This window comes from Xiphophorus hellerii, chromosome 11 (genome assembly GCF_003331165.1).
Source record: "Xiphophorus hellerii strain 12219 chromosome 11, Xiphophorus_hellerii-4.1, whole genome shotgun sequence".
NCBI classification, from domain to species: Eukaryota; Metazoa; Chordata; class Actinopteri; order Cyprinodontiformes; family Poeciliidae; genus Xiphophorus; species Xiphophorus hellerii.
Genome location: NC_045682.1, coordinates 1,949,967 through 1,977,829, shown reverse-complemented (window position 1 = coordinate 1,977,829; position 27,863 = coordinate 1,949,967). Strand labels below are relative to the sequence as shown.

At 37.1% G+C, this 27,863-nt stretch overlaps 1 protein-coding gene across 8 annotated transcripts in view; it reads right to left on the bottom strand.

The window, feature by feature from the left end:
* Positions 1-27,863, bottom strand: part of dbn1 (drebrin 1) — a 93,890-nt gene that overhangs the window by 11,602 nt on the left and 54,425 nt on the right. For all 8 annotated transcript variants that reach the window (XM_032575928.1, XM_032575931.1, XM_032575932.1 and 5 more), the window contains exons 2-7: positions 13,264-13,319; positions 11,514-11,626; positions 8,137-8,211; positions 4,288-4,431; positions 3,890-3,967; positions 223-374 (exon numbers count right to left, since the gene is read on the bottom strand). In XM_032575928.1, coding sequence (XP_032431819.1) covers positions 223-374; positions 3,890-3,967; positions 4,288-4,431; positions 8,137-8,211; positions 11,514-11,626; positions 13,264-13,319 — 618 coding nt within the window. The remainder of the gene's footprint in view (positions 1-222; positions 375-3,889; positions 3,968-4,287; positions 4,432-8,136; positions 8,212-11,513; positions 11,627-13,263; positions 13,320-27,863) is intronic.

The window sequence follows — 27,863 nt, the reverse complement described above, 5'->3', positions numbered from 1 at the left end:
TGTTTTGCTGCTGTAATTGTGTTGCTGCCACTTGCCAGGACACTTATAAGAGAGATTTCTGATCTCAAGGAGTTTTTCTCCAGGTTAAATAAAAGCTGATGATTTAGGACTCTTGATTGTTATATATATATTGCTATATTTCTTATTTGCAAGATTGAAAACATTATTCCCTGAAGCAGATTTGTTTCTGGAATGTGGAGAGGATGCTAGTTGGACGCCCACCTGTGCTCCTCGATCTGCCTCTCTCTCTCGCGGTACCTCCTCTCTCTGTTCTCCTGCTCCTTCCTCTCCAGCTCCATCCGCTCCTCCTCGAAGCGCTGCCGCTCCTCCGCTGCCTTCTTTCGCTCCTCCTCCTTCCTCATCTCCTCTTCACGCTGGAGAGCAGAGTGACCAGGATTTAAACAGTTTTTGCGTTATCATCCCAGAGTTTTTGGTCCAGTTCCTGCGGTAATATTCTGTTTCTTGTTTTTTGGGATTCAGCAGGTGGAAGCAGAAAGAGCTGGCACCAAGTTTGGTACCAGGGTCCAATAATAACCAATGACGTGCGGTCAGGGGAGGTGGGTGAGGCACAGCCTCACCTGTCATCATGGAAGAATAATATAATAAGATAAATTATATTGCTATTTTTATTCTGTGTTTTGTACTACAAAATATTTATTTTTCATTTAGCTTAACCAATTTTGATTATTTTTTCTTCAAAATTGCTGAATTTTTGCAATTTCCCATTCACATGCTCGGAAGCGCAGCTGGTGAGGCAGCAGCGAGCTGAGCAACCTCTGTAACTGGACTGGTTGCTATTCTATTGGCGCATGTTCCTCCTGTCTGTACGCCGCCAATAAAATGGTTAAAAAACATTTAATATACTAACTGATTTTCCATCATTTAGCTTATCTATATAGTGTACAGTGTTTGTGGTCACCAACTGTGTGTGTTACGTGATTCGTGTGCTGAGGAGCGATCAGAAACGCCAGAGAACAGACTCGAGGTGAGGCAAGCAGTTTTCTTGCCTCATGGCAGGGGGCGCTCATGATCCCAGACTTCGTGACTCCGCGTCTACAGAGTGAGACAGTAACTGCGAGGTAGTGATACAGTAGCTACATAAGGGAAGCTACACGCAACGAGCCTACGTGTAGCTTGGCTGATACAGAGAGAGAGAAAACGGTGGTTTGAGTTGTACTTCAACGGGTTTCCCCTTTGCTGTGCAGCATAGCACTAAATTAATAATATCTATATTTCCAAGTTTCATTGAGTTAACAGAATTATTCTACCTTGGCAGCGCGGCTATGGATGGCATGTGAAAGTATAGTCTTTTTGCCCTTCAATGTTGTCCGCATGCGCGAAATTTCCGTATGTAAACAATTACATGCAGGGGGTCTTATGATTTTGATTAAGTCAGAGCCTCACCAGCCATGAACCTCACCGCACGTCACTGATAATAACTGATATGCAACAAATAATTTTACTTTCAAAAGCCCAATGCTGTGATAAACTTACAGATTTGATGCTTAAAATTGAAGGAAGACCATTTTAACTTTAAATTTACCACCAAACCTGGCAGCTAAGCTTAAGCAATCTATAAAAATAAGCAAATAAAGAAGAATGAAAGTCCTATTTGGAAACCAGCATTTTATAGGATTACTTTATATAATTTATAACATAGTTTATGTTACATCATCATAACCAAAATAGTTAGAAAATATTTGAAGTTCTGTTTCCTAACTCTTCAATGAGACCAGTAAGCCTAACATTATGCAAGATGGAAAACTCAGCTTCACAATCGTTCATAAATTATGGTTTATTCTACGCCACAATGACTCAGCAACATGGAAAACTTTAGCTTTATTTAAGTCTTAAAAAAGGGAAGCTGTTTCCTAATCCAAACCAAAGACAAATAAATTACACAATAGAGAAAAAAAACCTTTCTTAAAGTGAACCTATTATGCAAAATTCCCATTTTGCATGTTTGTACTTCCACTTAGGTCTCTGCTGCTTCTAAAAACAGACCAAGAGCTTTAAAAAACTACCAAGCTGTTTTTTGGCAATAAGTTAATAATGTTTGGTGTCTGGAAAATGAGCAGTTTCAAAAACCTTCTGAATGCAACAACACAAATCAACAGGGACTGCCCCTAACCTTATAACTCCAGCAGAGCTCCACCTGTAACCTAGGAACCCAAGTTGAGCTCCAGCTTATTTAGTCAGCTACTTTACCACTGTATGCACTGGCTGCTGGAAAAGAAAATGTTCTGTTGACCTACCCTAAATCTCATCAAGTGGAGATGCTACCAACACATAGCTAGTCAATCAAAGCATTCCTGATCATAACAAACATGAGTAAAATATGAAAATATTGGCTGGTCTTATCTTGTACAGGTAAATGACCCAAAATAGGGAAATGTTCAAATTGTTCTGCAACTCCAATGTCAGTTCTATTAATTCCCAAAAATGAACTTCTACTTCCACTCTATGATATGAAATTTGATATATTTGGCATTACATTACTTGTACAAACATTGAAAACAATGTTTTTTTCAACAGCTTAAATAAGTTTGGGCAAAAAGCTTCGCTTAAAGTGCAGTAACTTGTTCTTTACTTTTCTGCATCTGCAGTGGAAATATTAAATTTGAGAAACATAAAAACTAATCACATCCTTTTTGATAAACAAAGACTTTTTTTCTGAATACATTTTCATGTTCGACTTTAAAGTCTCTCTTTCATTTGCAGGGTACATTTGTTGAACAACCGGCGGCTCCATGATTCATATTGTCATTTTATATTTCATCTAAACTTGCCACCAGTAAAACAGCCGGAGGATCGACAACCAATGACTTTGCTTCTCACCTCTTTTCAACACCAGCTTCACTGGGATTCACAAGAACTATTCTAGACTCATCAAGTAATAAAAAAAACATTAAAAAAAACACATCTGAAAAGCCAGCATAAAGTTTAATTTACTTTACAAAAGATTTCAATTTGACCATGTATTATGATTTTGATTTATAGTATTTTTAGCTGTTTATTAACTTTTTTAGGCTTATCATAGCACCTGTGATATTTTAACAGAAATGTTAAATTTAACTGTTAGCAATGGTTAGCTATTTTTAACTTGTTAGCTGAGCTTACCAGCTGCAGGTGACAACATTTTTTTTCTTACAGACTACTTTATCTACTTTATCTAACTCTTATCAAACTATGTTCAGAAAGCAGCTTAACAAAGAACGGTGAATATACATTTACAAATCACTGCTTGGCATGTTTATGCTATTATGATAGCTACACATGGCACCTTGGCTTAGCCTAGCACCTACAGATGCATTGTTTTGTTACAGAATTCCTTTTATTGTCATTTTGCAAGAAAGCACAACTAAATGAAAAAAAATAACTATTCTTGAAGACAAGGCAATAAATAAATAAATGACGATCAGGTTTTAGATGTATTAGCTGAGTTCAGGTCAACAAACTTTTAAAGAAGCTGTTTTTTTTTAGCTAATTCAAAACTTATTGGACAGGAAAATGAACGTAAAGACAATAATGAAAAATATCAAAGAGATTATTGAAGGAAGAAAATAACAAAGGTAATCTCCAGGTTTCCATATCAGTCATTACAGATTTGACTCATCTGGTAAGAATGTCCACCCAGTCCACAAAAACAAAGAGAAAAAAAATTCCTAAATTCACATTATGAAACCTCTACAGGCTTCTGCTCTTATCTCATGCCTAAAATATGTTTTGAAATGAAAAACTATGAGTAACATTCTCATTTTTTAAATAATCCTGTATTATGATAAATCATAGGTATCACTTGAAAACAAAAAGCAGGACTAAACTCTTTTCCTAACATTTTCCTTTTGCATTTTTCTCTTCCTCTTCTTGTATTAGGCTCAGTGTGTACCTTGGCTTGTTCCCAAAACTCCTCTCTATTGATTTTCTTCATCTCCACCTCTGCATTAGTCTTCTGGTACACTGTGCCCTGCAACAGGAATGATGCACGGATACATATTTGTCAGCTGGTCATGTAATCAAAAAAGCACATCAACTTTGAACTCTCATTCTGATGTTGAGTTCTACCTTTATCATATAAAACCCCGACATTTCTTCTTACTTTTAAAGTAGAAGGATTATATATTTTAATTTCTTGACAGCTGAAATTTATGAACAGGTGTACAAATTCAAGAGAATAAAAATAAAAGCTAAAGGAATACATTTAAAAAATATACTTTTTTATTTTATTAAAAATGTCCAAACTAAAATAAATTCTGACTTGATTTTATGTTGTTCCTGTTTATGTACCACATCTCCATGCTCTTCATCTCGGGTTTTCAGGCGGCTCAGAACTGGGCTCGCCACCACTGCTGTCCCATTAGTTAGCCGCTGACCAATGGCTGACGGATCTATGTCATCCAGGCTGCTTGCATTCACGGTAACCTCCACACCCTGAAGTAAACAAAGATGAAAGAAGTTGGAAAAGAATGAATTTAGTTCTTTTTAAACAAACAAGATGTGGTATCAACAGTCTGTCTGTTTGCTGCTATTTATTCAGATATAACTTTCTCCTAAATTTGAGAAATATTTCAAATTCTCTGCCAATAGGCAGCTACCTCGAGTCAAGCTATCAGCTACTGAAGCTAACAGTCACTCAGTATCAAGCTAACAACTACTGAGTCTAACTACTACTGAGGCTAACAGCTTCTTGGAATCAAGTTAGCTGGGTCATTCTCTGAATTCAGTGCATTTTATGTCTCACATGTTTATCTAAAAGATTTTCATATAATGCAAACAAAATTGTTTGAGAAAAATCAAGAAATGGAAATATCCATGTATCTTAGTAATATAACATGCAAATATATTTTAAAAATTATGTTTTGAAAAATTTTATGGGTTGTTGAAGTGTAGAAGTCAGCCAAATGAGCATGTCCTCACTGACCAATGTAAATTTTTCAGTGAATATAAAACAAATAAAAATAGCCAGTAACAGTAAAGTTATTTCTACTAATATAAAAAAACTTTTACAATACCTGAACCTAAATAAAAGAAATATGAGAAAAATACATGAATTATTTACAAAATAGCACTTTTTAATCATGTCCCTCCGGTTTTGTTCAACCCCATAACAGCATACCAATCCCTCCTTTCCTTTTTATAAATTCAGTTCAAGTTCAGTCTAATTTCCTCAGCACCCTGGAAGTGACATCACTTAAGTCTCTTCCTGCTCACACTGTAAAGATAGATAAGTGTTAGTATAGTTTCTTACTTATATTTTATTATTTTTATCCATAGATCGTCATCGTCAAGCTCAACCTTTCAACACTGTTATGCATGTAAATGATATTTATTGTTGTTTGGGAAAAAGTAAAGAATTGTCTTTGAAACACATATTAATTTCTTGTTTTTATCATATCATATGTTGCTCCATACCCTAGCTAATGTGGACTTATGGCAAGTTTTAGTGAAAATCTTTACCCCTGTAACATTCAACCCCGTTACAAAAACTGTGGTTTTGTTATGGAGTTGAATGTTGGACTGATCAGAATGTTCAACCCAGTTACAGTCTGGTCAACTTTTACACTGGGTTCAACCCTGTAACGTGATACATTGTTATGATTTTTTTTATAATAACAGCAAATATTACACTAATATTACACTTTAATCTTGGACTGTATGCAAATATTAAAGAATGAATCGAAAATATAAAAAAAGCCTGATTTAATATTTATTTTAAAGTGTATTTTCATAATTTATGAAAAGTGCTTTTATATCAAGTTGCCATATTCTACTTATCAGTCTAATTATTATGATTCAGAACCAAATAAAAATATACTTACAATTAGTTATTATATTCAAGGGACAGGTGATCTCAAAGGAACTTTAAGAATTAGTTTAATTATGTTATGGAGTTATACTGATAGAGGAATGAAATTGTCCCGTTATGGGGTTGAACAAGCAACCTAAGTAACAAAGAAATTCGTATTAATGGTTGGTATTTCATGCATAAGGTGGGGAGACATATTTTCTTGGAGGTTCAAAGAGTCCTTCAATAGATGACTCTAAAATTGTGTTCAAAAACAAAATTTTTTGTGGTAATTATTTAGTAACCTGAGACCCCAAAATGTACCGAATTCAGAGAATCAACCAGCAGCTGCTGAAGTTAACACTGTAAGTCAAGCTAACAGCAACTCCAGTTAACTGTTATTCAAAATTGATCTAAATGGTTTGCCTGGAAACCTATATTAATAAGTTAATTGCAACAATATATTTATTTGAGAGTACATTGTGAGACTGTTATAAAAACAGTCTCTTTTCATTTCCTTTTTTGATCAATAAAGAATTTCTGATCTGGATTGGAATGATGACATTGAATATTGCTGAACCTTTGCTGCTTTCTGGGGCTACACTAACTGTATGAACCAAAAGATTCTACCACTGTACAGACATGATGGATGATGAGTGATCATCTTGAACTGATGTTTCAGGATGATACGGCAGGCTGGTGGCTGAATACATGTAATGGTGTTAGCATGACAACAAAGAATTGAATTGCTTGAAGTAAAAAAGATGCAACAGTGGCAAAATTGAACCATAATCAAAATATATAAATGGCTCGCTCAAACTCCTAGATTTAAAGTGGAGTTATTTCAGAATATGAAAGTTCAAGTATCTTGAATGGTTACAGAAAATATACAGACTCAAAAAAAGGAACTATCCTTGGATCAGGAGTACCAATCACCTAACAGAGATATCAGGGCTGTAGGAAAGCTGCTGTCTAAATACATAGCAGCAAATTAGCATCTTCAGAGTTTTATACTGTATGTTTGCTAATGTTCCTGTTTAACACAACCAATCATGTAAGATTACTCTTAGAGTTTTTGGGGCTGCATGAAATTAATCTCAGTTCCTGCAGAGCCCACTAAAGTGATAGAAACACAATATGTGCATCCCTAAAAGGGCTATTTAAAACCCTGTCGGTGTGATGAAGTTGGCTCTGTGTGGGAGAGAAAGCTGCCACTTAGAGTAATGACACTCCAACACACACTCAGCTCAGCTGCTAGAAAAAAATGGATAAATAAAACATCACCTCTGCTTTAATCTCCATCTTTTCATCTGCTTTATAAATCCTAAAATACATTCAGCCAGGTGTGCAGGAGGGAAACAAATGCTTTGTATATTTTCCTCCACACACAACACCATCTCCATGCTCTCAGCACCAATAGATTGCTTTAAAAAGAGATGCAATTTGTCACACACACTTGTTCCTCCTCTTTGATCCTCCTACAGGTTTTAATGCGATGAAGCTCCTTTCACTGCCAAAGGTTTGATGAAAACATTCAAGTTTTGTCCAAATTGACTTGGATATTTTGCAGAAGAAAAATGTTCTGAATCCATCCAGATGGAAGCCATACATTTGATGAAAAAAAAAAAAATCCAAAGCAGTTAATTGTTTGAGTTAAAATGGAAGAGGATGCCAGTGCAGCCTTCTGTGCATTGACTGAGTACTGGACCAATATTTTAATCTTTGAGTTAGCTTCCCTCGCAGTCTGCCCAGTTCAGATATAAAGAAAACTCACCAACCGGTTAATTCACTAAACAACTGATGCCCTGCAACCTGCAGGTCAGGAGCTGCAAGTTTGTTTCTTTTATACTTGACCTATGGCTAAAAATGACAAGAATCCAATTAATGTTGCAGCTTTTTAACTATTTACAAATTCCTTCCTGCAATATTTGCAATGAATTTTCACAAACAATAACACTAAAACTTTCTATAAAATGTTTTTAGATCCGTTTTCCTTTATTTAAAATCCTAGAAAGAAAATGCTGATTCTTTAAAAATGATAAGAAATGTCCTGAAGTAGATACTTGTCTATAAAGTTGTACTTTTCCAAAGAGTTGTTTGACATTTGTGGCTTTAAACAAGTTTATTTTGGCTGTTCTTTTAGGGAGATAGTTGTAAAGGTTGCAGACCTCTGACATAGTGCCTTGTAAAAATATTAATACTTTTTAAGCTTTTCTGTGAATTTTTTTGTACCACAAAAAAATTACGTATTTAACGTATTTTGTTTTAAGAGGTTACACTAGTGGAAGATGACTATGACTTTATATATATTCTTATGGGTTATGTTGCTCATGAAAATGTGCAATTCTGACCTGGAAGAAGTCTGCAATGGTGGCAACGTGGCTGGCACAAGCACACTTCCTGGCATCTGGAACATCTTCTCCCACCTGCCACACAGAGAGAGAGAGAAAATGTTGATTAGCTTTAAACAACGAGACCAAAAGCAAGGATTGAGTGACACCCCAATCCTTGCTTTTGGTACTTAGAGTAGATACTTATTGGCCTTAGTGCAGTTACTAGTTCCTCTCCAAAACAAACAGGTTGTCAATTCATTAAACAAAACTAAAGACAGAAGTCGTCTAGAAAGATCAAACTGTACAAGACACATTCTGGATTTCAATTTATTGGTGAAAATCCTAATAGTCCCATCTTATTCCTTTTAATATCAACACATGTATGAATATATTTTAGATTAAATGAAGGTTTTGATAAAAAGTTGATATAATAAAGACATCAACCTACAAAACTACAACATTTCTTAAAGAATTCCACCTAATCCCTGGCGATACTGGGTATCCATGGTAAAATTTGAACTGTGTGTATCAGAATCTTCTGGTGTCAACGAATGTCAAAACTTTTTTTATGTTTTCAGTGTTTTATGTGGGCAACATCACAGGCTACACTAATAGTTTTAAAATTCAAATTCAGCACCACATTTAGTGAACTGAAGTAAAGTTTTCTGCATGTTTGGGAGCATAACAAAAGAAAGTGAGTCCTACAGCTGGGAGGCAATATGAAGATGTACACATGGAGATTAAACAATGCTAGAAATTTGTGTTTAGCAAAATGTGTCTTTTCTCAGAATAACAAACATCTGTGGGAAAAATTGAATAATTATAATAAAATAACACATCATACAGTAGCAAGTGCTTCCATCCATTGGCAACCTTAAAGAAAGTGTTAAAAACAAAGACTCCATTTTGTTTGTCCACTTTATGTGGCACACCTGTTTGATTGCTTGCTAACAAAACTTGTTAACAATCAAGTTATGTGGCATGAACTCAAATTTAGACATCAAATTCTTTAACGTGAGCATCAGAATGAGGAAGAAACAGGATGGCAGCTGTTGTCAAATACACTGGCCAGACTTTCCCAGAAACTCAGACTAATATTAACACTGAGTGGCTGATAATTGTAAGTTTTAAGTTCAGGCTGACTATCCAGCAGATGAAGTGAGAAATAAAAGTCTACTTGGGGAATAAAAGTTGATGTATATCAGCTGTTTTGCTGAGGAATGCATGGATGTAGGACGACTACAAAGTTTTCTCTGTGTGCCCAAAAGCAAAACCCTACTGGGAAACTTTATTACACCAAATCTGACTCTGGGCCTAAAATATGATCTGTAATTTATTATCTTGTATGTTCCTAAGAGCTTCAGTAAAACTGGACTTTTCTTATTTCTTGGACACAAATCTTTGACTTGAACCAAAGAAACCTTTAGGATGAGAGTCTTGGATGAGAGAAACAAAAAAAATATGTTTGCCTTCAACCTAGCACTTAAAATTGTAATCTCATGAGTGACTGACACTGCACCAGCACATCTTGTATTTTAAAAATATACCAGGGGTCAAAGGTGACACAGTTTCCAAAGATTTTTATAGCTGCAGTTAAACAAAAAAACAGCAGTTTGGTTTAATAAAGATTGCGTTGGCCAACGAACCAATATAAAAAAAGGTTAAACCCCAGCTGCACTGAATATTTTAATTTGAATGGGTTTTTTTTTCAGAATTACTCATTAATTTTCCTTTTTAGTGACCGCATTCGAGCGCAACTTGAGCCTTGCTTTGCTCTCGCTTGGTACTGGCCTCAGTTACTGAAACAGTTTTTTTTATAACAGGCTAAATGTACTTTACTAATCACAACTCATTCATACCAGGACAAAGAAAACACAGTGAGCACCAATTAGATGGAAAAAAACAGACTCATCTCATCTGCATTCATAACAATTTATCTAAATTTCATGTTTTTGTGCCAGGATCAGACAAAAATACAGCTGGAAAGTTTAATTTAGGAACTTTAATTCCCCCTTCTGGCCCAGTTCAGACTGGCTTGGCTCATTTGAACTCCGGCTGTTGCTCTTGTGGCTGTTTCTGTTGCTTGATGATGAAAAACACCAATGGCTGCGATCCCAGGCTCAATTAACCACCAAATGTCTTCCTGTCTGACTCTTTCAATCACTATTTGCTGCATTAATGAAAGGATCTCTGGGTGAAATTTTTTCTGCTCACCTCTGCAGATTGGGTCCTGGGAACAAACCAAAAAAAAAGAAAAAAAAAAACAGGCAGTAATTAAACATAAGCTTTCTTTCTTTCTTCGTCATTCTGCACTCTGTCATTATGTACTTGCTCAGTGAGCCCCCGCTGCTGTCAGGTCCACAAAGTAAAACGTTCATCTAGAAGCTCTCAGGAGTCCCACTGCATTCAAATGCTCTTAACACGTTTTACTGAGACTTTCTCTGAGAATGAATGAGCTCAACTTCACAAATTATTCATGTTTTCTTTCTTTTGTCACCTATATGTTATGTGTGGTCTTACATTTGAGGTTGATTTAGGTCTCTCAATTTGGCCTAATTATCAAAAAGTTGTTATTTGGCTAATTAAAGCACCAACATCAAATACATAAACGACACACTTTCACTAGTGTTACATTTTCTCTACTGTGAATAGAACAGTATCCTTACTGGATGTTTATTGCTTCACTTTATTGAATAAGTCTACAAACAAACCCAAAGGACGAAAATTGATCTATAATAAATGGTGTATAATTGTAGAACTTCTCTTTATCAATGCAGTAAAACTTAAAACTAATTAAGCTATATTTATCGCTGCACTAAGTGATTAGCACAATTAGCATCAATAACCTGTGAAGTAATTAGTGATATATTCACTACTATTAAAGTTTTCAGGCCTGTAAAAGAGCTGCCTCAATCTTGTTCAGTTTAGAGATTAATATCTGAACTGGAGTGAAGTGGTCAAAAGATAAAACAGACAAACAAGCTCAAGAAAGTAGCGTAGTTGTTTTTCATTTGTCATCGTACTGCCTGTTTCCATCTCCAGATATTTAAGTATAGTGATTTCCAACAAAAATCTAAACAAAATCGTGTTTTATTGATTCTTGTTTGGACGCTCTTAGCTTTTTGTTTTCTATGTATTTAAAATCAAGTAGAGCAATCACACATATTTAAATCTAGATTATTGTGAAAGCATGACAACACCTTGATGAATCAAACCATCAAATCTGCAGCAGCTGTGCACTGAACTCTGTTTAGATCAATCCCTGAAAGATAAGCTATTAAATTAAAAATGTGCTGCGAGTCCTTCTGACCTGGACATCCTTCTTTCAACACACCGAAGGACATTTCTGCCTCACTTCCCCTCCCCAACTCTCTCCCCCTCAAACAGCGACTCACCCAGTTGATGAGAATGTATCGTGGCAGAGCGGCAGTGGGATCCTTCAGGCTGCAGAAGCCGTACATCACACTGCTGTTGTCGAAGGTCAGTGTGATCTCTGCCAGACCTCCTCCTGCAGGACAAAACAGAGGAGAGGCTTTGGTTCCTCTTGCTCAGGCGTCTGCAACCTGATGCTCCAGAGCTGCAAGTGGCTCTTTGGACCTTCCACACTGGCTCTGTGGAAGGTCCACAACATGCAATAATTCGACCAAATAAAATAAACTCAATAGAGTTGCTTCAACAAGTTACCACCACCTGTCTGCAGGTTTCACCAACTCACATTTAAGACCTTTTGCAGAGCATTTAGAAGGAAATTTAATACCTATGTCTCCACAGAAATGTACAAACTTCGTCCAGCCAACAGGCAATAAATTTGCATCCACCCATGATAGACTCAAAAAATGAGCTAGCTAGGTATATTAGCAGCTAGCCTAAACTGCCTCAAGTCACAGAATGCCATGAAGACATCTGAGTTCCAAGCTGAAGATATGCAAAGTTGCTGAAACCCCCAAATGCTTGGTGGTATGACCTGGGGTATTCAATACAAAGAGCCACATTTTGAGGAGAGATTTGTATGATTCTCCTTCTACTTTGTACTACATACTGTTGATTTGTCACATAGAATCCCAGTAAAACACATTGAGGTTTGCTTTGTAATGTGTCAAGTTAAAGCAGCATATAAAAACTCTAGCTCTTTGGGTATGATACAACAGGTTGTCCCCTGCTGGTTGAAGCAGATAGCTGAACTTCCTGGTTCTGGATTAGCTTTAGGTCTCTTCCAAATGTTCGTATTCGTATTGTATTTACTTGTGCACTTGTCAGGAACCATAACTGATTTAATGAGCCATTCGCAGTTTCACTGTACCGGCACAAGGGCGCACTTGGCACAGACACAGCTGGAGTTTACAGCATCTAAATATTACCGAAAGCAGGACAATATGAGGTAATGCTTCTCTATAGCTGTGTAAAAAGGCACTGTTGTGTAATACAAACAAAAGCAGGAGCTTCTTTTCAAACTGAAAGCAAATATAGCTGCGTAAATGTAAGATAACAGATCTGCTTTCAGTGATCTATTTGTTGCCAATGTGGGACATTTTATAACAAACCCGAGCTTCAGCAGTTTTCTCTCCTCTGGTATTGAAGCATTTGGTCCATATGCACATTTGCTAATTTATGAGGAACCATTCACACAACAGTTGCAGTGTCAACATGGCATCATGAATCGAGAATGAATCAAATATAAAGAAGAAGCCTTGGTCTGTTAGCAGCAGTGCACTACAAAAACAGAATCTTACCAAGTATTTTTGGTTTAGTGTCTGGTGCAAATATGAGAAAACATGGGAAAATGTTTTAAGTGAAATAATCTGCCAGTGAAACTAATACTTTTTAATCAATAAAAGTATTGATAATTCCTTTGTTATTACTTCAGTAAAACAAGCTTCTAGCTTCTATATCTTGCTTTAAAGTTACTTGTAAGTTAGTTTTGTCTTATTTCAAGTGTACTAAGATAATTGCACTAGAAACTGGGTCAGTAATATTTGGTAATGTTTGACGTTTCGATGAAGAACCTGGAGAGCTCATCAGCTTTACCGCCTCGCGTCTAATTTTCCATTTAAAACACAGAAATTACAACAGCGATGCGTTCCTCCTGAGGGAGTCCCAGCAGAGACCACATGTGTGAGGGGAAATAAAAGAGATGGAAACGCGTACCTCCGGATGCAGCCAGTGTCAGGTCATTACTCTCATCCTCATAGGTGTACAAGGCCCTGTTGAAACACAGAGAGGGGCTGGTGATTAGGCAAAGATTCATTAGAAACACAGCAGTCACAAGAAATCAGTGAGTTAATCAGCAACTTCCTGATAAAAACCCAGAAGAGGTAGAAACAGTCAACACATTTGTTTATGTATGTTTAGCTAAAGAATAGCAAAACTTTTACATTTTTTTCTTCATACAGACATATTCAAGAATTTGTTGATAATCTGTGGCTGATGTCAGAATAAAATGGGATAAACATGATTATCGTTTATTAACGATAATCCTGATATTAAACTATAATGCGTTTAATATCAGGAGATATTAAATGCATTAAATACATTAAATGCATCCTGGAACTTAAGTGAGAGAGACCCCTGATATCGAAACCTAACGTCTACCTCCCAGTGTGTGTACATATATGACCTTTATGTAAGCAGGTATGTCTCATTGAGATAAAGAATCTCTTGACATGAGAGACCTGGCCAAGACTGGCCAAGACTGGCCATAGTACAACGACAGTTTCACACCAAAACTACAGATATCAAAACCCAGTTCAAATACAATATGGATAATAAAGGAAGAAGAAAAAACTAAGAGTCATTAAAGTAAAAATGGGATTAAAATACAACTTGATATTAGTCAAAGCATCTACAAAAAATACATTATTCATAAACTAACTAAGAGCGGCCTTAAATACATTAAAAAGACCCTTTCCTTTCTGAACATTTTTACATCATTTTCATATCACTTGCTGCCTTCGTGTTGCTGTAAACAGTCTTGTAACCCTTTCATTGTTTAGCTCTGTGATGTAAACATGATCTAAAGTCAGTTTCCTTCTATTTGATCAATTACTGCCTATTCCTACTACTGTCTGTTCTATGCTATAGTTTAACTAATCAAATGTTTATCATTTAAAGAATCTTAATTTTAAAAAAATCAGATTTAGTCTTTCATTCTTTTGCAGATCAACCTCTCCCTGCTGTTAAAATCTCCATGAGAGGTTCTATAAAAGTATAGAGTTTGAATTGTAGATGACTGCTGGCCTCTGTTCCGTATTAAACTGCATGCCATGTGCTTCTGTGTGAGGATTATCAGCCAACCTCACACTGTGTGAGCCTGAAGCTTTAGTTTGGTCATACTCTGACTTCCTGCTGACCTCAGCTCGCCTCCCGCCATCCTGTTTCTGCAGAATCACTTTGCAGCTTTTGTCTCTCTCTTGCTTTCCTCTCTGATTATAATGTCAGCAGAAAACTCTGCCCCTCACTCAGCTGTATTTACTCCTATTAGGGGAATGAAACAGACATCTTGAACTCAACATGATTTATCATTCTGGGGTTAAATTAGGCAGACGACGCAACAACTCACCAGTAATTTGGATTGCCTACTTGCCTGATTGTAGTGCAAAAAGAAAGATGACCAAGAGAAAAACAAGCAAGAATGACCTTAACCTTAATCAGAACCAATCACAGCCTTGAAGCCAGACTGTCTTGAAAACATCCAACTAAGCTTGACTGTTACATACCAAAAGCTTTCTGAAAGATTTTATATAAAGTATCAACTGAAATCCTGCCCTGAGTAAAATGTGCAGTCTTTATGCATGTGACAGAGAAGATTCTAGGTTTAAGAATCACCTAGTTGGAGCTACATTCCTATTTTTTTGTTTCCATAGCTTTACAGATTTTAAATTATCCTCAAGCTGATTGACAGTTAAGCTTGTTGAGAGTATTTCAGTATTCTTTGATGAGTTGGCTCCTTTTTTAGCCTATTGGACTAAAGTAGCATATGATGGTGCAGTGCTTTGTTTTTTGTTTTCTTTTTTTTATAGCCATCTATTAGCTTAGCCTAGCACCAACTTGTTCAGCGACTGTTTTGGTTGTTTATGCTAATTGTGTTAGCTATTTAGCAACTAATTCTTTAACATTTTTCCTCAGAAACCTTCATGTATGGAGTTCAGCTTAGTAGCTGTATATACTGTTGTATTGATTGTTTTTGCTCATTTTTAACATTAATGAGCTAATAAGTTTATTAACCTAACTTATGTCAAAACATTTATTCAGTATTTTCTACACCACAGGATTCTGGGATTAACTCTACAAGCCTCCACGCTCCATTTCCCATCCACAAAAAATATGGGAATAAAACTTGTCTTTGTAACAAAAAGCTGATGGCAACATAATGCAAACTGTAATGTATTCTTTAGAAAGTTAGCTGTCATTTGTCAGCACAACATTAGCTCATTCCTTGAGCGCAGGAGTTGAGATGTTCTTAAAATGTACAGCAAATGAGTGAGAAAGCTGGAAGACAAAAGATCAAAGTCTGGCTTGAGTATTTCAACAACACTTACGCTGAGTGTTTATCCATCAACATATGCGGTTTGTATCTGCCGTTATTATCACTACAACAGGTACAGAAGAATGAGAGGCAACAGAAGAGTCCCACAGGCAGAAACAAACAGGCTGTTAGGAAATGATAAGATGACAAACAAAAACAGCCTGAGACAAAAGACGGAAGAGTTTAGGACTGAGATGGTGACAGAGCATGAGTCTCTGTCTATAAATAATTCTCTTTAAAGCAAACAGCAGCTTATTATTCATTCAAAGTCCTCATGACCTAGAAACTGCTCCGAGTGTGTTTGTCTGAAAGCAGCTGAGGACGAAGATGAGTGGAAAAAGAGGGACACCTCATGAGAGGAAGAAAGGAATCGCAGAGAAAAGTGGAAAAAATGCCAAGATGGAACGATGAAATATGAGTTGAATAATGAAGACAGAGGAGGGCTGAGTTAATCAACTAATGAGGTTCCATCCAGAACGTTTTCATCAGAGCGGTGCGCATCCAATCAGGGCAAAACTCTCGTCTCTAACAGGCACTTTCACTGAGCAGAGCATCTACATTTTATTTCAAATACACGTGAAGGTCAATTCATCCTTTTATAGCTCTGAGCAGATAGTTTTCAATATAAATGCAGACTTTGTATGTTCAAAACTAGGGCTGGGTGATAAAACGATTTTATCGATATATTAAATTCTTGGTTTTTGAATATTTAATTTTTGAATAATTTGGATTATTTTTCATCAGTGCAGTTCAGTGATGTCAATACATGAACTATGAACACCTTGTGAAGTTATACTCTGGTATCTGTTTCAGATAAGGTTACAGATAAGGTAATACTTCGTCTTTTAACGCCTCAACATCAAATTATTATCAGAAGTAGGACTTTGAAATGTGTTGGGACAACAACAGGTGTATTTAAAAGAAAGAACCACACAAACTGAGCTTTCTCATTAAAAAACTATTTGTTTCTTGTACAGCATTTTTAAGTCGTTCATCTAGTGAAATAGTTTTTTATTGTGCTAATATTATGACTATATTCTCATAGCCTGGCCATGACACTTTGTTGTACAACTCACAGAAGAGATGATTGAAATAAAAATCACCTTTTGAAAACATTTTCTGTCATTTGTAATTTCTTCAATAGAAAAGGAAAAAAAATAAAATAAAAAAATAAAATCGTAAATTAGATCAACTATGTTAAAAAAATGATAAAAAATCAAACAATGATGAATGCAACCTTATGTTTGACATGTTCATGCCATCTAGACCGACACTTTCTGTGCAACAGACTGATATTCTAACAATTCAACATACTTTTTCGGGAAAATGACCACCAATTCAAGTTGTTTCTTCCCAACTCTGGTGTATTTGCTCCTCATGCTGATTCTGTATGTTAATCTGACATCAGCTGAATGCTTTTCCCTCTCTTTGTCGGATTTAGAAACAAAAAGCCGTTTTGTCTGGCAGGAGAGAGAATCTGTTGTTCAATATAACTGTTGCCAAGACAAATCAATCCCAACCCCCCTCCGGTACACGCAAACACCCCTACAGGGAGCAGAACCATGGCAACCAGGCAGCATCCTCCCGTCATTATCTCGGTACCAGCGGTCTGTGACCTGAAGAGAGGGGTGCGGGAGAGATAATGTAAAGATGCAAGCAGGGTTGAAGGACAGTTGTGTAACAATATATGAGTCTAACCTGAGTGAAAACCCTGCAGGTCCTTCACTGAAATACTGTGGTGTCATGTTAATGAGAAAAACAGATAAACACTCTGATGCTGGATAAACTCAGAGTACATGAATTTTTCTGACTTTCACCATTTGTTGCCAGAGAGTAGTAATAAAAAATGTGAAAAGTTAAAGTTTGTTGGTCATAATGCAAAAGCATCAAAAGGCCGAGCATTTCGCTTGTAGTTTTCTCATTTCAGTCAACATTTCTTATTTGGTAGAGGTGGGTTAAGCACCCAGAAAATGTACTCAAGTAAGAGTGGCTCTACTTCATTTTTATTCCACTAAAAGTCAGAAGAACCTGTCCAAGAAAGTACTCAAACACAAACAAGTATTTGGTAAAAAGGCTGGTCAAGTGCTGAGTAACTGACCAAAATAATTGGTCAGTTGGTGAATTGTTGGTTTCATTGGTTGTTCTTCATTGAGCAAAGTTTACTTACAATGGGTATAGTACACAGAAATTTTATTCAAGTAGAAGTGACAGTTCATAATAAAATTACTGAAGTAAAAGTACAAACTACAGCATAGTATGAAAACAGCCAAAACAAATGCAAGAGTCTAGTGCTAGAAGGAGAGATGGTTCATGGTGTTTTATCAAAGACGTAAGAGAAATCCTACAACCACTAAAATCTGACTCCAATCCATTTTTGTTTAAATTTGATAAGGGATTAAGTTGCGCTCCGTGTCTTCTTCAGAGGTTTTCATGTCGTTTCCTTCAGTGGTTCCCTGGTGCAGCACCACCACAGGCAAGGAGAGGAAAAGGTTTTTCAAAGGGCGTGCTTCATTTGACACAGTGCAGTGTGAAACTGCACCTCAACAGCTGAAAATGTAACAAGTGTTGCAACTTTAGTCTCCATAGTATTTAGTCCAACAGAGCCTCAAAAACCACATGACTCTTCAAAATAAAGTAGCATTTTATTACAATGTCTATTAAAAGATTTTTAAATGAAAAAAAAATCAACTTATTTTTGGAAAATCATCAAACTTTTCAATAAAAGTAAATGAATATATTTTCTTAAATTTAACTTATGAATTTTATAGAATTTATTTTAAAATGTACATCGCTTGCAAAATAAAGTAAAAAAAATGAACTCACAAAAACTAGTAGTATAAAGATCTGCTAATCTGCATTAATTAGTGAGATATTTTACAAAATAAATTCTTAATAATTATTTGCCAAAGTTATTAGGAGCCACAGCAGACAATCTAAAGAGCCACAGGTTGCAGACTCCCGGTATAGTCGATGGATGGATGGGAGGAGATACATTTATAGTCTGATTTTTACACTACAAATAAATCACCAGAAGCTTGTCTACATTGGTTTACTGCAAACCCGTATTTCCAATCCTAAATCCCAGTTAATTTTTTCAATTAGAACACTCAACAAAACAGGCCAAGACACTGTTTGGACCCAAGTCTGCTTTCTCGTGCACATCATTAACCCCTTCTTCACATGCACAAAAGATTGCTTTTTTTTTGGATGCATTCTGGCTGAGAATTTCTTTCCTTTAAATCAGTTTTACAATCTTTCAACTATGAAATGGATCAGTTGCTGTGAGGAATGCAAATTGGCCTAGCTCATGGGTTTGCAGGATCAGAGGAGCAGCATAGTCCAAGACAGTTCCAGTGAGTTTAAATGACTCAAAATGAGAAAAAAAACCCCTTTTCCCTTTGGGTCTCTTGGACACAAGTTGAACGGATGATGTTACAAAACCAGGCAGTGAGCTCTCAACTGCTGTCAGCTTTCCTACAGACTCAGTGAAGATGAAACGTCAGAGACACCGACTGCAAGTCTCATTTAGTCGAGTCATCAGCTCAGACTAAGAGCAAAGAGACTGAGAGAGAAGAGGAGGGTGATGTTTAAAGGTGACCTATGCTTCCTTTAACAGGTTAGGATAGGTCTGTGGGTTACACAAAACATGTTTGGGGAAAAATAATTCTTAGAAAATAAGATTTTAATCTGCTCAGTTTTGCCTATTTTGAACTCTTTTCAGATTGAGCTGTTTTAGGGCTCTGTCACTTTAAATCCAAATAAGTTGCTGCTGGCCACTCCCCCACAATTCAACGTTTACAGATGCATGAGAAAATGGCCACAAAGATGAAATTATACAACCGTACATCTTTGAAAAGGACAAGTGAAGCCTCCTGTACAACCAACAAGAATGCAAGTGGTTTCTGAATGGTAAGTCAACAACTAAACACTTGTTTTTTCTAGTAGCCATTGTATACGTAGTACCAAAACTGACATAATTAAAAATAAAAGCAGAAACATATAAAAGTTTCAATAAGTAAATCAATACACTTGAAATGCACCAATTAATTTTAGTTTATATATGCATTTTGTAGATTCATCGGTTTGGGCTATGAGTGTAATACTACCCAACCAACAGGTAGAAGTTGAAGTCTTGAGACACCGCCCCTAATACACTGCCTGGCCAAAAAAAAAGTCGCCACCTGGATTTAACTAAGCAAATAGGTACAAGCCTCCTATTGGATAAGTACTGCATAGGCGATTATCTTTCAGCTGGCAACAAGTTATTTAACCCCAGCTGATGCAATGAGTAACTCCTCATTTCTTAAACAACCATGGCAAAAGACACATCCTGTGGTCGTGGAAAAGACGTTAGTCTGTTTAAGAAGGGTCAAATCATTGGCATGCATCAAGCAGAGAAAACATCTAAGGAGATTGCAGAACTACTAGAATTGGGTTAAGAACTGTCCAACGCATCATTACAAACTGGAAGGATGGTGGGGAACCATCGTCTTCCAGGAAGAAATGTGGTCGGAAAAAAAATCCTGAATGATCGTGATTGGCGATTACTTAAACGTTTGGTCAAATCAAATCAAAGAAAAACAACAGCAGAACTCAGGAGTATGTTTAATTGTGAACGCAAAAGCATTTCCACACGCACAATGCGAAGGGAACTCAAGGGGTTGGGATTGAACAACTGTGTAGCCATAAGAAAACCTCTAATCAGTAAGGCTAACCAGAAAAAAAGGCTTCAGTTTGCTAGGGAGCATAAAGATTGGACTCTGGAGGAATGGAAGAGGGTCATGTGGTCTGATGAGTCCAGATTTACCCTGTTCCAGAGTGATGGGCGCATCAGGGTAAGAAGAGAGGCAGGTGAAGTGATGCACCCATCATGCCTAGTGCCTACTGTACAAGCCTGTGGGGGCAGTGCTATGATCTGGGGTTGCTGCAGTTGGTCAGGTCTAGGTTCAGCAACATTGTGTGCCCAAAGAATGAGGTCAGCTGACTACCTGAATATACTGAATGACCAGGTTATTCCATCAATGGATTTTGTCTTCCCAAATGGAACGGGCATATTCCAAGATGACAATGCCAGGATTCATCGGGCTCACATTGTGAAAGAGTGGTTCAGGGAGCATGAGACATCTTTTTCACACATGGATTGGCCACCACAGAGTCCAGACCTTAACCCCATTGAGAATCTTTGGGATGTGCTGGAGAAGGCTTTGCGCAGTGGTCAGACTCTCCCATCATCAATACAAGATCTTGGTGAAAGATTAATGCAACACTGGATGGAAATAAATCTTGTGACACTGCAGAAGCTTATTGAAACAATGCCACAGCGAATGCGGGCTGTAATCAAAGCTAAAGGCGGTCCAACAAAATATTAGAGAGTGTGACCATTTTTTGGTGGCGACTTTTTTTTTGGCCAGGCAGTGCATTTTGCATAATGAGGCAGAGATACATATAGTGAAGTAAAAAGAGGAGACAGAAAAATGTAAAAAGAAAAACTTAAAATAAAAGGAATGGTGGGGAAAAAACAATTAAAGAGACACAAATGCATCTGTAAGTAAAAGAAAACACAACATTTCTAAAAACAAAATATTTGTTGTGTAAAAAAAAAAAAAGCGTAAAAATTTCATTTGTTGGCATTAAGCCGTAAAAATAAAAATAGATGCCAAATAAATTATAAGACATAAGGAAAAGTTCTTCTTTTTAAAATTACTTGGTGCATTTTAAATTACTTCATTTATTTATTAGGCAATTTTTATATCTCTGCTTTTATTTTTGGTTTTGGTCGTTCATAATTTTGGTTTTAGGTGACCAGCTGTTTGGTGACAGGTTGGACTTCGTTGGGTTGCTAGGTGAGTGGCAGTTCCTACTGATTTGTGAAGTTACATTCAGAAGGTTTGTGAAATGGCTCGTTTTTTTTAACATTAACAAATATTAACCTATTGCCAAAAAACGGTTAGGTGTGTTTTTATGCTTGGGGTGTCTCTAGAAGCAGTAGAAATCCATATGAAAGTACAAAATATATGCATAATGTGAATTTTGCTTAACAAGGCCCCTTTAAATACTTTAATAAAAGTTGTTGTTCCTGTGGTTGGATTTTATAGCTTGATTTACAGAGACAGAATCCTACATGGTGATTTAATGAGCTAAAAATGAGTCAGACAATGAGAACATGGAGTAATGGATCATCATTCAGAGGGAATGACTGGCTCTGCTGTCGGGAAGGAGAGCTGGAATCTGGGAATGACGGATGTGTGGACGTAAAAGTGAAACAGCAGCAGATTCCAGCGCGGTTCACTAATGGAGCAGGGTCTGAGCAGGATGCGAGTCCGCTCGCTGCGGATCCAGCCGTGTAGGTGGAGCACTAATGCCCTCTCTCAGGAGGTAAATGCTGCTTTGAAGCTTTTCCATTTCTCAGAAGTGTTGCCCACACAGTCACACAAAGGCACAAGAAGCTCTTAAGATACAAAGAGAATCAGTTTATTCAGCGTGCTAAAGGTCAGACAGTGTGAAAACTGCTGGAATGGTAGGATATAAATAGGATTTTGGACAAACTGTAGCAGCCAATGTGGACAAGACGCGACCTTTGAACATGCACCCTCGGTTTTTTATTCAAGCCTGTTGCAGCTAATCAGCCTCAAAATAGAAATAAATATGCAAGAAAAGCAGGAGAAACGGCACAGCTATGTGTAGTAGCGTGTTGCTGCCACATGAGGGCAGTCTGATGGAGAGGTGGTGGTTTATATGTTCTATTTTGTGACATAAGTGAGGTCAGGGATCCTTTGTGACCCAGAGGGCCATTTTGCCTTTGGTCCAGGTAAACAAACTTTGTTTGAAGATACAAAAGCTACATGAAACAAATTTGTTTATTTAGCATAAATTATTAATATGATTTGATTCTATAATGAAAGAAAAGCAATTTTATTTTTATTTTTAGCTTTTAAAATAAAGTTATCAAACTTGCTTACAAAAAGAAATGGACACAATTTTCAAACATAACGTAAAATAAAATAAAAAAAATATTATGATTATTATTATTTTTGTGGTTTGTCGGGCTCCTGGGTGTGGTTCCTGTATCCGTTGAGGTGGTTCTTGTACAAGCCTTGAACTTGATTCCTCTTTTATTAGAATTTAATAACGACACAGAAGTGCAAACTTCTGAAATGAAAGCAAAATGATAGTTGACGGCACTGCTAACAAAAAAATTAGCTACGCTAACTCTAAAGCAATTTACCAGAAGCTAATGCTAACGTGCTTACTTCAGTTCAAATTATATAAGCCTTTGAAAGACAACAACCCTCGAGCACCGGGTTAAATTTTACATTGTGAAGTCCAGACCAAAATCGAACTGAGAATCTGTGGCAAAACTTGAAATTTAACTCCATCTCCATCCAATCTGTCTGTGACTAAGATATTTTGCAAAGAAGAATGGATAAAAATGGCAAAGTTTGGACGATACCCCAAAGTATTTACAGAGAAAGGTGGTTTCAAATCACTGACTCCAAATGCACATGGGAATTTATTTGCATCATGAATCACTTTCCTTCCACTTCACAATTATCCACTATTTTGTGTTGGTTTATCACAGACAAGCCTCTAAAACATTCAACTTTCAGGCTGGGATGTGGAAAAATGGGAAGAGAACCAAGAGGAACAAACATTTCTTCACATAATTGTTTAAAATAAAACATTTTTAAAAATATGCAAACAGAACAGATATCACCTCCTGCCGAACAAAAAAAAAAAGCATTTAAGCTTGTATCCAGCTCAAACAAACCGTCTGCTTAGAGAGATTTACCCAGCAGCCACGTTTCAAACAGAACTCATGTTAACACGATCAGGCCTTTAACCAGCAATGAGACGAGGCAGCGCGATGATTCAGAGCAGAGATGTCAGTAAATCTGCCCCCCCAGTGAAAACAGATGTGGCCTAACTGCAGAAACAGACTCACTACAGAACAACACTGCATAATTTCCAGGAATATTTGCACATTTCACTTTGAAACTATTGACTCCAGAGGGTCTATATGAGCCTGAAACACCAAACAAGGTTCCTCTGCAGAACCATAATAAAACATGATAAATGAGTGAATATTCCTTGTACTTCTGCCTGTTTTTTTAGCTGAAACTGTACGCCTCCTCCTCATCTCTCCCACCACGCATCACTAAAAATTCTGCATACTTGTGGTTAATAATGCTTCCACCAGATGGAAAGTAATCTTCCCGAACTAGAAGCTGCTAAGGTGGTGATATCATTGAGGGAACATTTTCCATTTATACTCAAGAATTTGGTTCAGGCTCTTAACTTGACCAAGAAAAATCTACTTCCATTTTTGGGCAGAGGGCTTTTTGCAGATCTGAATCTGGAAAAAAGGCTGTCTGAACTGATTTTCTGTCCAAATTAGAGCAAAACACAAAGCATTTGGGTTCACAGGCTAGATAAGTGAAGAGATTACCAGCTACAGATCAGTTATAAGGAGAATGGACCTCAAGTCTATCAACAGAAACACAATGAAAGTGAGAAGTTTAAATACCAGTAGAAATAATGGGGAATTAGCTTCAGCGTCTACACAAACAACTGGTTTCACTTCCGTTTCAGACATATTTCAGGCGCCATGTATGGATTCAGTCCAACTAAATGTAGAGCAACAGGCAACCTGGAGGAAAATGGGGAAGACTCGTCATAAGACAAGCAGGAAGCAGGATTTCCTGAACCTGAAGTTTTCAGAATCTCACTTCTGCATGGCAAGACATCAGTGGTAAGAAACAAACAAGAAAACCTTGAGAAAACAAATGTGGACAACTACACAGTAACTAAATGTGAAATCACAAGTTCTTTGAGGGGCAAGTCCCACAAAAGTCTCACGTCTGAGAGGAATTTACAAGTGAAGTCACAAGTCTTTTTGAGTCAAGTCAAATGTGTTTGAGGTTTCATGTCAAATAACAAGACTTTGAGAAATAAATCCAGGTCAAACCTCAGGTCCTAATATTGTAAGTCCAGGTCAATTTTGACATTTGTGAGTCAAGTCTAAGTCAAATCCACATATCATGCTTTTGTTGAACAATACTGTGCTGCACCACTATCACTGTCAAATTCCTAAACAAATACCACATGATGGACCTCCACCCAAAACACAACAATATGGAAATAAACCTCTGTTCTTAATATTACTTACAGGATTGACACCAATACATTAAAATGACTGAAATCAATAGATACAATGTAAATTCTGATCTGCTGTGCATCTCTTAAGTGTACAATATGGTGACGTCACAGACATTTAATGTCCCTGGTCATGATGCAACTGAACACTGTGATTACTGACCTCAGACTTCATGTTGCACAAAATGCATTCATTTCCTCTCATTTAGACCCACATAATATGTTTTCAGTTTAACGAAGCATACATTACAAGATTAGAAACTGTGACAACTGCTTTAGTTGGAAAAAAAAAAGTTAGTCAACTGTTGAATATAAGCCATAGGCTCAGATTAAAAGGGAGAGTTTTTAAAATTAAAATTAAGAAAAAGGAAGATCATCTATAAATCACAAGTCATTTCAACTTTCGGGAAATATGCTACTTTATTTTTTATTTGCATATTGCCTAAAGGTTTCATGTAAACCTTAAAGTGTTTTTGCCTCATCCAAGACCTAATTGCTTTCTGTTTGTCCTGGAAGTCATCAGACGCTGCCTTGTGGGGAAAAGCAGAGTGTTGTAGAAGGACAGGGAAGTCAAAACAGCCTCAGCTGTGGGTCCAGAGTCTGTCACAGCAACTTAGTCAGCAGGACGAGTCTCTGGTTCAGTTGTCCTGGGCCCTTAGGACACATCACCATCACTTTCTGAGTCCCTAATCAGCTCCCCAGGGATGTGGACCAGCGTGTCTTACTCCCAGAATGGAGGACTGGTTGACTCAGCAGGACAGACATCTCACACAATAACACAATTCATTGTTTCTGTGAATGTGCTGCAGAGAGACAGCATTGTTTCCAGGATTTTATTTAACATTCAGCATTCAGCCTCCTGCGCATAACGAGTTGTTTTCTTTAAATCGAAGGACAAGATAGATTTATCTTTCTGAAAAATGAATATACACAGACAGATGAGCTGGTTCAGATGCAACCCAGGCTGGAACTGAAATGATTCCATGAAATCCAATAACTGGACATCAACTGAGGTCACAATGACAAAAAGACTGAGGCAAAGTTATTAAAGCATTTCCAAGCTGCATGCTCAAAAATAATTAAAACTGTAAAAATTAATAGATTTTTCATCACAACACAATACAACTATGGTTGGACTCACAATGTTGCATTCTTCTAGCAGACTAGAAGGTTTGGGGTCAAAACTGACTGGTCATTATTTACGGTTCTAGTTGAACCTTTGATTCAGCTTATTCTCCCAGAGTGTGTTGGCTTTAGCCAGACCTTAGGGTTTAATTTGGAGGAAGGGGCATCTTGCCTTCCTAAGCAATGTTTGACTTCCTGGTTGCCTCCCTGACCAGTTTTCATGTTATCTTTGGCTCCATTTAAAAAAAAAAAAAAACATCCAGTTTTGGTCCCAGATTTTCTGCATCAATAGCTAAATTGTGAAAATAGGCTAATGTCAGGGACGTTTGTACTGGGACAGCGGAAATTTACTTCAGGTTAGTTCGATTTTGCTAAAGCACAACAGGAAGTCATGAAGGTTAAGATTCAATAAGGGAACAAAAGCATCCACTAACATTACCACTAAAGCCTTCTAGTGTAAATGTTTACTGATGACATGTAACTATTTTTAAATCAAAACAGAACAAGTAATGAAGTTGTACATTTTTATTAACTACATACTAAACAATCACTGATGTGTGCTGTTGCACCTCTACTAAGCAACACTGTTCCCTTACTCAACCAAAACACACACAATAAAATGGACACCATTACATTGATCTGGCAATCAAACCAGTAAAAATCCAAACAGAGTTTTTTAGCCTGACAAACAAAATAAACTAAGTTTGTTTTCTCTTATGAAAACACATAATAGGTATGGTGAAACTATCAGGCATGCTCTTAGTGAAGCTGATTTTATTATGAAGACGTGTGTTTAAGGCCAGAATGCCTCTAACATTCAGTGAAGGACTATTTTTATGGGCACAGACAGGTCAGTCCTGCCTTAGCAGCTCTTACAGCCCAGCTTCGTCTGTTTCAGGCCTCACAATGGACTTCCTGTGGCTGCGGAGCCTGGGTCGGCTCTGCACCATGCACATCTCAGCGCCAACCCATGCAGGGTCCAGAACAATGTTGGGCCACTGCCATGAAAGTGTAAACACCAGAGAAAACATCTAGACTGCAGATAGAAATGTTCATCTGGGACCTGGTGGTCTGCAGAGAAGCAGAAAAACAAACCTCTGAGCTTTTTAGGAGCTTTTTCTGTTTCTTAGATAAACTGCATATCAAACCTTCCAGACGCTGCCAGAACGCATCTATCTGTCCTCACCTCGGATATTAAGAGCTGCTAAAACAGCCACCGGAGACCGCCGCGCAGATGGAGCAGCTAAACCCTCGGTGCTGCACAGAAATGTCAAACATCATTCCCAGCATTCCTGCTGCAAAACGTCCTTCACGCATCCTCTCCACTTCCTCCGATAACACTCCCATTTTCCAGTGTTTGGGGAATATTTGTATCTACAGTTGGAGAGCTACCTTACCATTTATTGTTTAGATTGTCTCCTTTTCTCTGCAGATTATGGGACTATTCTTTTCCTTAAAGCTTTAAGTTGATGTTCAGTCTGAAACACTAAAAGCATAGAACCATGTTTAACCTAGAACAAATAGTTTTAAAGCATCTGGCCTAAAACAACATTTTAGCTGCTTTGGTGGATTTTGTGTTGCTTTTGTACATCCAATTCTTTGTTATTCATTTCTATTTACGCATCATCAGCTTTTCCTAAAAATCTTTTTCCTAATCTAACATCATGAGCTTAAGGAAAGACTTTTAATGAAGACATGACAATAGATGTGTAACAATTTCTAACAAAGCTCTTGAGAAGAGATGATACACAATGTTGGATTCTTAACATCAGCAATATTTTTAGGAAACCTACTAATGCATTTTTTAAAAAGAATAACAGACTAATGGCTTCATGGTTCATAATATATTACAGTGGCGACAACTACAAGCGGAAACTCACAGCAAACCTCAAAACGTGCTGCAAACACGTGAATGACGCAAAGTTCAAAACACAAACACAAAAAC